At 37.7% G+C, this 14,274-nt stretch overlaps 1 protein-coding gene across 12 annotated transcripts in view; it reads right to left on the reverse strand.

The window, feature by feature from the left end:
• LRRC49 (leucine rich repeat containing 49) overlaps positions 1 to 14,274 on the reverse strand; it is a 137,454-nt gene that overhangs the window by 85,594 nt on the left and 37,586 nt on the right. For 10 of the 12 annotated variants that reach the window (XM_070621837.1, XM_070621854.1, XM_070621826.1 and 7 more), the window contains one exon: positions 12,469 to 12,530. In XM_070621837.1, coding sequence (XP_070477938.1) covers positions 12,469 to 12,530 — 62 coding nt within the window. Of the gene's footprint in view, positions 1 to 4,366; positions 4,879 to 12,468; positions 12,531 to 12,638; positions 12,763 to 14,274 lie in introns of those variants that run through there. The other 2 variants (XM_070621890.1, XM_070621900.1) reach the window with 2 other exon arrangements.

A 14,274-nucleotide genomic window follows, 5' to 3' on the forward strand; every position in this document is an offset into this window, starting at 1 on the left:
TAGGTGTAGGGCTACTCTGTGTCGGGAAACAATCTGAAGATGTTCATGTTTCTGCATGGTAAGGGCTGCATGGTCTGAGCAAAGAAAATCACACCTGGGTTAAAGGGTGATTGTATAGATAGAGACCTCTGGAATAATACAGAAATTTAACTCCCAGAGCAAAGGGTTTACATTTCAAAGGATAATAAAACCTGGAGCCATTTGTTTTCATTCCAAAGGGTAACTGACCAAGGAAGCCTTCCGCTTCTCTTTCTTTCTCTCTTTCTCCTTCTCTAGAGGCAAAGAGGTCCAGCTGTGCAAGCAGCTCCTATGTAAGCTCCAAGATTTATAATTTGAGGTTCCTCTCATGTGCTAGAAACCCCCTACCCTGTACACGTAGGTGACATCTGCCCTCATCACATAACCCCATGGAGGAAAATGGAGCACAGGAAATCAACACAAGATATCCTGCAGGCAAATAATCAGTCTGCCTCTGATCCAGAAATCTTGTGTTTACCATCAGGATAAAATAAATAAAGATATAAACATGTATTACTCTAATGTTTACTGTCAGGATAAAATAAACATAGATATAAAAACTTACTACTCCAGTTGTAGATAAGCTTACTTTAGATCTGCCCTAAAAAAGCCTAAAAACAAGTCTCAACAGGATCAACCTGATTCTCCAGTAGATTAACTACCTTACGGAACAAAACTCAACAATCTTTAAATTAAGACCACAAAACCCAGATTCTCAACAAAAATAACATCCACAATGCTCAGAATGCAATAAAAAATTTCGAGACAACTGAGGAAGCAAGAAAATGCAATAAATATCAAAGAGGAAAAAAAAGTCACTAGAAACAGTCCCAGAGCTGAAACAAATATTGGAATTAGTAGACAAGGACTTTAAAATAGCCACATATATACAAGTATAAATGTATATATATATAAAACATATTGGTCTCAATTTATCATACCTATTTATTTCTAAACCTAGAAACAGCCACCCAATATAATGTGTGTGTGTGTGTATATACATATATATGAAAATCAGGTAGATATTTTTGCTCACATAGAGGATTATCTTATCTTTGCATCAGATGATTTAGAAACCACCTCAAGCAAAGTGTCAGTTTTTCTCCGAGAAGCAATTTTGAATCTAACTCAAATGTTCAAAAAGTACTCCACTGAAATCTTAAATCGTTGAAGAGAGCCTTTGGGCTGGAATATCCTGTGAAAGGTGTTACTAATAACCCAACTCTACCATAAAATAATCTATATTTGGCTTCCTTGTGTTATTTACTTTTTAGCAGTTTATATCCCAAGGGAGAGCCATGATAAATTAGCTGCAAACTGAATTCTCAGACAACTAAATAAGATAACATATTGAATAGGGCTGTTAAGAATTATCTATGAATATTGAAAAAATCAGCTTTAGGGGCTGGCCCCGTGGCCGAGTGGTTAAGTTTGCGCGCTCCGCTGCAGGCGGCCCGGTGTTTCGTTGGTTCGAATCCTGGGCGCGGACATGGCACTGCTCATCAGACCACTCTGGGGCAGCGTCCCACATGCCACAACTAGAAGAACCCACAACGAAGAATATACAACTATGTACCGGGGGACTTTGGGGAGAAAAAGGAAATAATAAAATCTTAAAAAAAAAAAAAAAAAGTGCACACACACAAAAAATCAGCTTTAAACTTTGGCTTTATTTATTCATTAATTAAAACAATAATAATTACATGCCTACTATGTGCAAAATGTGACAGACACGATGATAAGTTAAACATGGCCTAAGAGGACATACACAACAACAGATATTATAGTACTCTAGGAGGTACTGCAGAGGTAGTAGAAACAGGAAATCACTCTCCTTGTTGGGGGTTTAGATGGAATCATAAAGGACGAACAAAAGTTCCTCCAGTAGATCAACCTTGAAGGTTAGCAGGTAGAAGTACACATTTGGGGTTTTGGCATGGTCGATTTTGAGCTTATTTTTTCCTGAAATTAAGTGACCAGTTTGTTCAATTTGTTCAATATCTGTTCATTTACCTTTGTTTTAAATGTTGACGTTCACTCTATTTGGGATTTTTATTGTAAACTACTTCAAACTCCTTTTGGAAGTATTTTGTATAATACAAGTAGAAGGAATAGCACTAGAGGAAGCTACTTATATACCTTAAGTTTATTTCTAAATGCATTTTGGAGTTAATCTATTTATATCTTAAGTTTGTTTCAGAATATACTTTGGAATTTCCTTGCATTTGTAGAACACAACAAAAAGGACATCATAAAACACATTGGTCTCAATTTATCATACTTGTTTGTTTCTGAACCTAGAAACAACCACCCAATATAACATTTAATCATGAATAATTTTAAGATTCAAAATTCCCCTTAGTAACATGCACCAAAAATTTTCCTGCAACTTCTAGACCCTACACATTAGCAAAACCCAAAAGGGCCTTGGAAACAGCAATGCTTTTAAAAATGTTAATTCACTGCTACGAACAGCCATCAGTCTCTCAACTATGTACGTGTGAACCCGGACTGAGACTAGGTGTGCAAACAGCATGCTCACAGGGCCTTAGCTTAATTTTAGTTCAAGAATCCTTTTTTTAGAAAAACTAACACACATACGCAAATAAATTACCTTTATACTAATGAAAATGAAATCTTATGATTACAATAAAAGTATCTAGAAAACTTCCTGTGAAATTCCTTCACAATGTTATAAATAAAGTCCATGTCCATTTGTATGTAATTTTCTTTTTTAAAGATTGGCACCTGAGCTAACAACTGTTGCCAATCTTTTGGGGTTTTTTTTAACTGCTTTTTCTCCCCAAACCACCCCCTCCCCCCAAGCACATAGTTGTATATTTCAGGTGTGGGTCCTTCTAGTTGTGGCATGTGGGATGCCACCTCAACATGGCCTGATGAGCAGTGCCATGTCCACACCCAGGATCCGAATCGGTGAAACCACCTGGGCTGACAAAGCGGAGCACGTGAACCTAACCACTCAGCCACGGGGCCGGCCCCTGTATGTATTTTTATACTTACAGAATTGATGCTTTAAATGACTATAGATGCTGACAGAAAGAAAGAGGATAATAAAAAAAAAAAAAAGAGGCATGTAATAATAATAAAAAGTAACTGCTGTCCAATAGATTTTTTTCTGCCTTTCTCTCCTTCAAAGTAAAGCAAAAGGAATAAAACAAACCCGACAGAGAATCCCCGGTTTCCCCGCTGCCTGGTACCTTTGCCCCCATTTCTCTCTTTTTTACTGTCTACCACATCCTGCCCTATAAACTTTGACTCTTCAATAAACTACAAAGTTTGCAAAAATAGTCCTCAGAAAATACCGTTCTGATGGTTATTGAGCCCTTCAGCAAGAGGCATAAAGAAAGGAACAACCCCCCATTGCTAGGGAAGGTTAAAGTCAAAAACTTCTGCCTATGGTAGAACCACAAGCTCACATGCTCAGCTTTCTAATATCCTATAAAATCTCTGACCCTACTTCAGTCAGAGAGTCACCAAGTTTTCAGTGCTCTCTGACAATACCTCTGAATGAAGCCTTTAACTTCTATTCCTGTCACTTAAATCATTCTCTCTTGGCAGTAAACTCTATATGCAATTTAGTAAATTAGAAAATATAAAGTAAATGTAGTCCATTCATTTTAAAATGCTAGCTTAAAGCAAAAAATTTGTAGAATTTATAACTGTACAGAATACTATAAAGGTACACAAGGCATATAAAGAAGCTGGTTTCTATTGCTTACTTAACTGCAGAACATCAATAGGATAATCTTACAATTTCAAAATTATACTGTGTAAACAGCACTAATGCTGGTTCCCTTAAATCAGAAGAAAATCTCCAATGTCTTTGATAATATTGCCACTTGACAAGAGTACGTGATATAATGGTGTTAATATTCCATCTATATAGTCAGTAATCTGTCTAGCATGAAATCAACAAACACTTAAAACTAACAGAAATAAAAAGTCATTTTGACTGCAACACAAAAATAAAAGTCAGAGAAAAATCAACTAAACTGTGTAATCCTTAGCTTAGTAGAAAAATTCAAACAAGACTTTCTATTAGAATGCAAAGTATTACAAATAGCACAGTCATCTAACAAACTGAATGTCCTAAAAACAAGGAATAAAAGAATCAGTCCACTTTAAACATTTTTATGTTTTACAATATTTTTAAATAATTTCTACTTTTGATCTATAAAAAGAAAAGTCACCTATAATAATATTAAAATAAGGATACAACGGAAAATTACATAAAAATTACTTAGTAAAAATTTTATGTTTTAAGTAAAATAAGTTTAGATCCAATAATTATGTCAACTCTGAGCACGATAAAACAAATTTAACTTACCTCAAAGTCTGTTTTTCTGAAGTGGGAGAACAAATCTGTCAGTAGTTGTGGACGTTTCACCTATTTCTTTCTGAACGAATTCAAAAGCTGGAGCTCGGCTTGCCCATCAGATGCTAGGTAACTATGCCCTAGCACGCTGTGGGAGTTTTGCTCAGGGCTAAGAAATAAAAGAGCAATGGATGGAAAAGAAGCCCCTATTTTTAGAACGCATTTTTGTAGGTCCTCTTTAGATGAGGTGCATAACATTTAGGAAAATGCAATTAAATGTTTATCTGAAGGTGAATCATATGTCAGCCATTAGGCAAACACCTCAAGAGGAGTTAAGTAGCTAAATGGGTACCGATAATGAAATTTTCTCAACAAATATGTAGTCATTTCTTAAATTGAAAATTTTTCTCAGTAGGTGGTCAGAAAAGATCTCTCAATAGTTGATGTCTTCTGCTTTATTCAATTAGTAAGAAGGTTCACACATTACTGGTTGTTAACTTGAGCCACAGAGGAAAAAACTGAAAGCATTCTACCAGTTTGCTGGATACTAGAACTAAGGAAAATTAATTTCCTTCAAGCCAAAATGACATAATGACACGTCCAATCCTGGAAAGTACAAGAGTAAAGCCCTATACCTCAACTGTAGGAACACTTTACGTAACCACCTGAGTTCATGACAAATACCGGTACATTCTGAAGGTCAGTGAAGTAATTTCCTCCTTAAAATATCAACCAGTACTAAAAGAGACCACTGCAGGGGAGTGTGAGTCTCTCTGCTTTTCCTAAATAGAAACAGGTTCTTCTCTGAATATATAATTCATACAGGGTAACTTACCATGTTATAGCTTGAGAAAAATGCAAAGAGAATGACTTCCTGATAAAGGTAAAATTATGAACCACTTTCAGTAAAATTTTGAAAGTAGGCAGGAGGATATAATGAAGGAAAAGTCACAGCCCAAAGCCTGCAGTTCAGTGACCTTTAGGGATACTGTAATTACTAAAAGAGGTCAATAGACAACGTGTAGCAGCATTCTTTCCTCAAAAAAGAAAATGGAAACCTAGCTTAAAATTTTAAATGACATCATAAAATAAGAAAGCAGAGTCCAAATAGCATGCCTCATTAAGGGAAGGAAGGAGATATGAGAGGTCCACGCTGGCAAAGAGGAATATTTTATCCCTGACATTGTTTAGGATTTCCAGCGTAAGGTGATAATAAAAGGCAAAATTATTTTTAGTCAGTTTTATTATTGTTTTTAAATGCTTTACTGATACCACAGCTCTTTACTGCCTATACCCTGGGGCAGACCACTCCCACCACCCTACCCTTGATATACCACTGTCCAACAGGAAGTCTCAGTTTCTATAGATTTTTCTCACATCTAGAAGTTCTGGGCAAGATCCTTGCTGAAAAATCAATAGATTGACCTGGAAGTCAGAAACCACTACCAAGAGAACTTCCATCTCTTAAGCCTTTAAACCTTACATGTCTGGGTATTAAACATGGTCCAAATGACTTAGCAATGACCTGACAGAGGACCCACCAAAACAAGTTCTTAGACCGCACAGAAAAATCTTTCTGTTTGAGGGACTAAATTCTCCTTGAAAAATTTTTTCATACAATAGTAGTATTTTTACTGAGAGCATATACACGCTAGGTGCCGGAGAGACCACAGTGAGCAAAGTAAACACATTCCTCTGCCTTTGTCAAGTTTACAGTCCAGCGGGGAGAACAATTTAAAACAAAAGCACAAGAAACTACGACCACTGCAATAACAGTGGAAATACAGGAAGCTATGAAAGCATGTATCAAGACCCCACAGTATTTTTCAAACCTCTTTTAACCCAATCCATAGTGAGAAATATATATTTACACTGTAACCCAGTTCCCACATACCTATAGTAAAATGATACACACACACTCACAAATGCATGCATAGATACATCCATACACAGTTAGAACTGGAAAATTTTCGTGAAACAATATTTGCCCTTACAACACGTGACAAACTCTGATATTTTCTATTCTATTTTTATTTTCCTGGTCTTGAACCACTAAATTGATTTTAGGATCCCTGTATGGGTTTAACTCAAAGTCTGAGAAAACACATACCATGGTATTTTCAAGTCAGCTGCATCATTTGCTAGAGATACAAATTCCTGAGCCCCAGGTAAAACTACTGAATTAGAATTCATGGAAAATGGGTCCCAGAAAGCTGCATTTTAGCAGACTCTCCAGATGATTCCTAGGCATATTCAAGCTTGAGAACCCTTGATGTCATTTAATCTGAGATCTAAAGGATGCTCAGGAGTTATTCAGACAAAGAGGATAGAAAAATGCTACTGTGAGAAGTCATGGTAGATACAAAGATTGAGTGGGCAAGGGCGAGCATGAGATGTTTAAGGAAGTTCAGTGGAACATGAGTCTAGGGCACTGTGGGAAGGCAATGAGGATGGAGAGGCAAGCATGGCTCTTTCTGGAAACTCCCTCTTCTAGTCTGTTCTACACCACCTCAAGAATAATAGATGAGTATTCAGCCTTAAAAAGGGAAGAAATTTTTACACATGCTACAACATGGATGAACTTTGAGGACATTACACCAAGTGAAATGAGTCAGTCACAGAAAGAAAAATACTGTATGATTCCATTTATCTGAGGTACTTAGAACAGTCAAATTCATTGAGACAGACAAGAATGGTAGTGGCAAGGGGCTTGGGGGAGGGAGGAATGTGGACTTGTAGTTTAATGGGTATAGAGTTTCAGTTTTGCAAGATGAAAAGAGTTCTGGAGAGACAGCACAGCACGGTGAATATATTTAACTCTGCTACACTATATACTTAAAAATAGTTAAGATGGAACATTTATGTGTATTTTACCACAATTAAAAAAAAAAGAAGCCAACAGTCCTGGGCTGGTATCTGACCTTGACCAGTACAGATCTTCCTCGACTTATGATGGGGTTACATCCTGATAAACCTACCATAAGTTGAAAATATCATGTTGAAAATGCATTTAATACACCTAACCTAGTGAACATTATAGCTTAGCCTAGCTTACCTTAAACGTGCTCAGAACACTTACATTTGCCTACAGTTGGGCAAAATGATCTAACACAAAGCCTATTTTATAATAAAGTGTTGAATATCTCATGTAGTTTATTGGATACTGTACTGAAAGTGACGAACAGAATGGTTGTATGGGGACAGAATGGCTGTAAGCATATCAGTTGTTTACCCTGGTGCTCGCATGGCTGACTGGGAGCAGCAGCTCGCTGCCATTACCCAGCATCATGAGAGAGAATCGTATCAGATATTACTAGCCAAATTCAAAGTATGGTTTCTACTGAATGTGTATTGCTTTTGCACCATCCTAAAGTCAAAAAATCCTAAGTTGAACCATTGTAAGTCAAGGAGCATGTGTATTTGACTACTTTCCCAATGATACTGAATTCCTCTCAGTTCTCAAAGCGATAGCAACCATTCCCTTTTAGGCAATCAAGGCACTAGAAGTATAAACTCTTCTTCCTTTCTGTTCCTAAAAAAAAAAAAATCCTTGTAAAAACTTTCTATGTTGGAGAGTTAAAGAAGAGGGAAACTGGAGAGAAGAATCAATTGTAACTTAACCTTGTAATAAATAGCAGAACTCTGCAACTGTCTCAGTGTAGAAGAGATGAAACTGATGAAACACCCCAGTTTTTGGTTACAGATCATAAACTACCTCCTGAGGGTAGCACATATTTATTCTTGACAAATATTTTTGTTTACAAAGCTTTTCCTTGTGAAAGGAAATTTTACATAAAACAGTAATCTCTAAGTTAGCAAATACTCTCATTTGGGGATTCCATAACTCAGTGGTTCCCAAATCTAGCATCAAGTTGTACATAATAATCCTCTGAGAAGCCTTAAAAAAATACAGATCCCTGGCCCCATCCCAAATCTACTGAAGAAGACCACCCAGCAGTGAACCAGGGACTATGCATTTTCAAAGCTTCCAAGGATATTTTTTTTGTAGGCATTCAATAAATATTTGTTTAATGAATTGCTGAATGCATTAGTTATGCTACATGTTAGGCACTATGGATTATTATAGTGGAGAACAAGACATAATTTTTCCCCTCAAAGAGCCCACCATTCGATGGCATGGCTGGTGGGCAGGGCAGGTAAGCAGACGGGCATTGTGAGAATAACTAATTTTAGAGAGCACTCATTACGTCCCAAGTGCTGCTTAACTCTCTTCATGAATTCTATCAGTTAATCTTTATCAAAGCTTCCAAGGACATTTTTATGTGTAGCCTATTTGGGGAAATCACTCAACGGAAGGACAGTTATGGGAACGGCTGCCTGAGCACACGCTCTTTCCTCTCTTCACCCTCTCAAAATCTCTTTGAATGACTGAACATAAGAGTACAAAAATATCCCTAGCAGTAGTAGAAAGCCAGGGGGAGTTCTATCAGGAGACCAAAACACTAAGGAATTTCTGGAAGATACAAAGCAGATGGAATCAGTAAAACTGCAAATTGCTGAAGAGTCTGACATGAACGGATCATTACATTGTAAGTAAGTATTGCCGGCAGAACCACAGAATGTTGCCTAGATCAGAGGCAGCAAGTGTTGACAGCAGATGTGGCTCGGTTGCCCAGCAATTATTGAAGGTTTGGTAACAATTTGCCAGCGTCTCACTCTCAGAGCGGCTGACTCCTGAACTGTCCCTAGGTCGAAAACAATGAGAGAAGAAGGGCAGTGCTCTGGGTAAGTTCTGGCAGCCAAGATGAAAAAGGAGCTCCTGTTCCTAGAGGCAAGTTTCTTGTGCACATCCTAAAGGAAAGTCCAAACAGGTGGACATCCTCCTCGCTCCCTACCCTACATCCTCTGCAGACAGAGATCCTGTACTCATAATTCGCATTCATAGTGACTTTTTAAATTTATCTCGAGGAAACAAATCCACCTAGACGCTCATAAATATGAACTGCCACTCACAAATCATAGAAATAAGGAAACAAAGAAAGAGCATTTTTGTTTCTTTGTTTTGTTTAGAGAATATAGGTATTAACTTCAAGAGGGAAAAGTAATTTCTAGAAATCAAAAAAACTTCATCTCATTCATAAAATAAGAATAAGCCATTAGAAAAAAATACAATCAGACTACTTAGAAATTAAGATCATGAGAGCCAAGAAAAACAACCAAATCAACCAGATGAATAGTACCTCGGAAGAAGAGGTGAATAACGGAATGAACACGTCTGAAGAACGAATCAGATATAACTGATCCCCTTGATTAAGCACAGTACATTTCTCTCAGGGTGATCATCATAAAGCGTACTTTGGCAGGCCCCTCCAGCATTCTGTGAGCTGGAGGAGGGCCCAGGGTTAGTTTGGGGGAAAGGGGAGGGGGAGGGCAAAGATCTCACTGCACGTCCCCAGAGGGTGGACCTAGAGAGTCCACGCTGAGCCCTCTGCATCAGCTCTGCTCAGGTTGTGCCTCTACCTGGAATGACCAAGTATCCTTCACATACGAAGGCCTACTCTCCACTTAGAGCTCAGCTCACATACCATCTCCCTCTGGAAAGGCTTTCTTCACTTCCCTTCCCCAGGATGACTTACATTTTCTAATATTCTGGCATTTCACCACAACTAAGTTTAACTCGCTGTATTATCATTACTTATTTGTGTCTCTGTCTTCTTCATGCTCTGAGGGATATTTAACCAGAAGCACTGGTTCTATTCAGATACGCAGCCGTGCTTATGTGTCATTCATTCTCTAAATATATCTTGCATGCTTACTGGTAGAACTAAATGCACTGTTCTAGTATCTGCAGGAAAACATACAAAAAGAGTTCTGTCCACAAAGCTCACCATTAAATATAGGTACCTCTTCATCTCATGTTGGAATTCTATGAATTGAATAGAGTGCCATCACATTTTGGAACTTTCTGAATTTCCACCAGGTACCTAATAGTTTATGCAAATGGACCTCTAAGAATCCAAGAACTTGGTCAAAACTTAGGAAGCCCTAGTGCATAACAGTCAATACATTTTTGCCTCCCCCCAAAAGGATATACAGTTGGATATTTTCATTTGCTGAATCCTATCTGAGAGTTTTCTAGGGGGAGTCCTAAAGGGTACTGACTTCCAGCTTTACACTGCTGTTTCTGCACTTCTTGACCTCTGTTACTTCTAGGTCACTAAACTGTAAAACCAGGCAACTCTATTATGCCAGGACCATAGCAGGGCACTCGGGGCCTGAAAAGATACTATAGTTATCACTACAGGTATCTGATAGCTCAGCCATCTGAGACATGTGTGTCTTCAGTCAAGTTCGCAGAAACATTTTCCGCTCTCTCCAATGCTCCCCACCTCAGACCTAATATATTCTCTACACCATCTCCTGGACCACAAGCATCAAGAGAAAGAAAGCAGAAAATGTATTTAGCCTCAAAAGCAGACCAGCTGGAAGCACAAGAGGAAGGCAAAGGGCTAAGCCTATGTAGAAACACAGAGACAGCAATTAGTACGAAAATGAAAGCCCTGAGGTTGTTGACTCACACATCTCAATTTTTTGAGAAATCATGCTCTTTAGAGAAAGTTATAAATATTAATCTCATTAATCCTATCTTTATTTGGTTGGGTGGGTGAAACTCTTTTCCAGGTTGTGAAGAAAATTCCCTACACAGAAGCAATTATAAACAATTCCTTGCAGAGGCAGGAGTTCAGAAATCCAGGTACCCTGGGAATCTGGGAACATCATAACCCCTATACACTCAAATTTATGTCTGTCTTTAAATGACTCCTCATAAACAAGACAGGAAGAGAAAGTACTGAGGTCCACGATAGGCTGAGGGAATCTAAGGGTTTTCAGCACCTAAACAGCTAACACTGTGAGACACGAGAAACAACATATTGTGAGAAAGAGAAACTATCTTCTCAAAACAGTTGCTAATGGTTTTTAGGAAGAAATTCCCTAAAGAATATTGAGTGACCCTTCCACTGTCATTGAAAAGAAATCCTACCTCCCCAACAAGATAGAGAAGCAGCTGGAACAGCATTCAACATAAACTGAAAAGAATGTGAAAAGTCTTTCAGAAAACTTTAATATTTTTTTCACAGAAGAGAAAAGACTAAGTGTATTTTCTTTGAAATAATGCCGATATGCAAAGCTTACCACCTGGATTTAATCTCCAACTTTTAGAGATATAGTACAGGGATACAGGGCTAACACTTAAGTCTGATGGAGGAGGAAAAGATGCAAACAGAAAATGCACAAAAAGTAAACTGGCTTTTAATAAACAAAAGCGCAGGCCTGGAGCTCAGGAAGAGATGTGCTCTAGACTCTTTTATACTTAATTCTTACACTGTTATAAAAGTAGGTTCAAAGAACAGCCTTGAAGTGAAACTGAAGAACTGAGGGGTAGTTATAAAGTCTAGTTCAAATTAAGTGGCCGGTGGAAGGAGGAGAAGCAAAGAATTAAGGAACGAGTAGAGGTCCTTTTGCATTGAAAAGTCTGACTGCTTGTCTCAGCTCCAGTTCTGAAATCTTCCAGGTTGACACTGAATGAGAGCATTACAATATAAAGGAGGATATACTTCAAATCTTTGAAAAATAAAATTCATTTATTTATATATTCTATATACAGTCTCTTAGCAGCATTAATTCTAAGTAGGGATCCCAGGTTACAAGTTATAATCTAATTACCAAGTGGCTCAATGACAAATGTAGCCTGCTATATCAAAATTGCTTAGTACCTCTACAGATTGTAGATGATAATTTATGAAGAAATTCTAATTTAACTGATTAGTGCAGTAAGTGTCACACAAAGGACAGCAAAACATATGTTGACATTTCCACATACACATGTTTTACTAAAGAGCAATTAAACAATAGTATAATTAAACAAAAAGCACATACTATACAAATTTCATAATTTTAGCATTAGAGGCACTAATACACACCAGAGCTCTGTTGTTCCACAAAGAACTCTGTCATAGATGGCCCTATCATTTTCCAATTTAAAATCTTACATATCAACAAAATTCTCCAAGGTACTTATAATCTTAACTTAAAGCACTAGAACCCACACCATCAAGTTATTAATAAACGACAAGTTGGGAGTTTCCACTTACGTAGATATATTGTTGAAGCTGAGAAACAGACGTTGGAGGCAGGGCAAATTATCCACATCTCTCTAGAAGGAAACAGAAAGCAAAAATTTAATCAGCTGTAAGAAAAAAAATATTGTACATGTCTTCTTGCTCAGCCGTTGAAATATATAGTCATTTCTATTTACTGCAACCTTGCTAGCCTACTGATTTCTACTGGACATTGAGCTCCATTTTTCTCCACTGCAGATTAAATGGGAGGGTTTCACTGCATCGGCAGAACGAGCTGCACCACTGGCAAGGTAAAGAGCTCTGAAGAGAGCAGGAAGAGAGGCTGCTGCCAGCCTCTTTAAGCCTGCTTTTGGGAAAGAAGCCAAAATGCTACTTCAGCACTTCAACGGTAGCACAAATACAGTATGATCAAACATTTGTTAAAAATCACTTTTAAAAGGAAGCTGTTCAAATGCTTTAAACTGTAAATTTATGCAATTAGCTTTCCAAGCAGTACTGATAACTTTCACAGCTAGTTACCTCACTATTCTCAAACCCTTGGAAATATACCACTCGGTGTTCAATGAACCAATACACTGACAATTCCCCCATAAAAATGAAAGCAGATCACAGAGTCACTGAAGGGCACCTAAGGGCAATTTCCAATCTAAGCAAGAATCAGAGGTTCTTACAACTGGAAATGTACCCTGTTGTTTAGGTATAGCAACGCAAAGCAAGCCACTGCTGTTTAAATACAGCTACCCTTAGCAAATATTGAAACATTTTGGCCCAAATGATTAAAAAAAAAAATCACAAAATAAATACATACAAAGCTACCTAATTTCATCAAGGGAAAAGACAAATCTTCCGGAAAGTATGACATATACTGAAGTAACAGAATCTGAAAAGGAAGTGAAGTAATTACCTAGTCTCCAACCTCATTATTCTAATGAGAAAAAGTAAACAGTTAAGGTTGTTGCAGGCGCAGGGTGGGAGTGGGGTGGGAGGGTGCCCCAGGGTTACCTACTGTCCTAGGGGCAGAGACAGGACAAGATTCTAGTTATCCTGACTTTCAGTGTTCTGCCCGTTAAAATACTGCACACTGGTACTACTCACATAAAATGTTTTTCGTTTTTAAGGGCAATATCATTTACAATAACTCCCAGTTATATGAGTTTGAACAATGCTAATACAAGTATATACATTTTATATATTATTGTCACCAAATATTTAAACCTAAATCAAAACTTGTACTACTGTTTCCACAAGTCATCATTTTCCTCCACCCTTTTCTTCCTCCCTTTTAAAAATACCACATCCAAGACCCCTGAAAGAATTTAGGATGTGCAGTAAAATTACAAACAAACCCAGCTATTCCAAAAACGGTTCATTTATTTATTTTTAAAAGCTTGTTATACAAAGAAAATATAAAAGTGATAAAACTGTGTCAGAGTCACTTCTCATTGGTTTTTGAGAGGGCACAGGAGAAATGAATCTGGCTTAGGACATTCTCGTATGTAGCTTCCCTTGTGTACCATTCTCCAGGCTTCTCTCAACCCCTTAGATCCTAAACACTGTAAAACGAATACAATTGCCAATGATCAAAACACTGGCTATGTATATCATTCATTTGGCATTACCACTATCAGGCTTACCCCTGAAAAACCTGTTCCACAGATGTGAGTTAGTGATATTTATGTTTTTCAACCATGGTCAAGGAATAAGTCTGCAGAAAACAGGAAGGCAGCCAAATTCCCCTCAGGGAGTATTAGGCTCTATATGTTGGCAAACTTTTTGAATCATTTCTACCAGCTCCCTCTCTCTGATATTCCCAGAAAT

The sequence above is a fragment of the Equus przewalskii genome, chromosome 1, assembly GCF_037783145.1.
Source record: "Equus przewalskii isolate Varuska chromosome 1, EquPr2, whole genome shotgun sequence".
Taxonomy (NCBI): domain Eukaryota; kingdom Metazoa; phylum Chordata; class Mammalia; order Perissodactyla; family Equidae; genus Equus; species Equus przewalskii.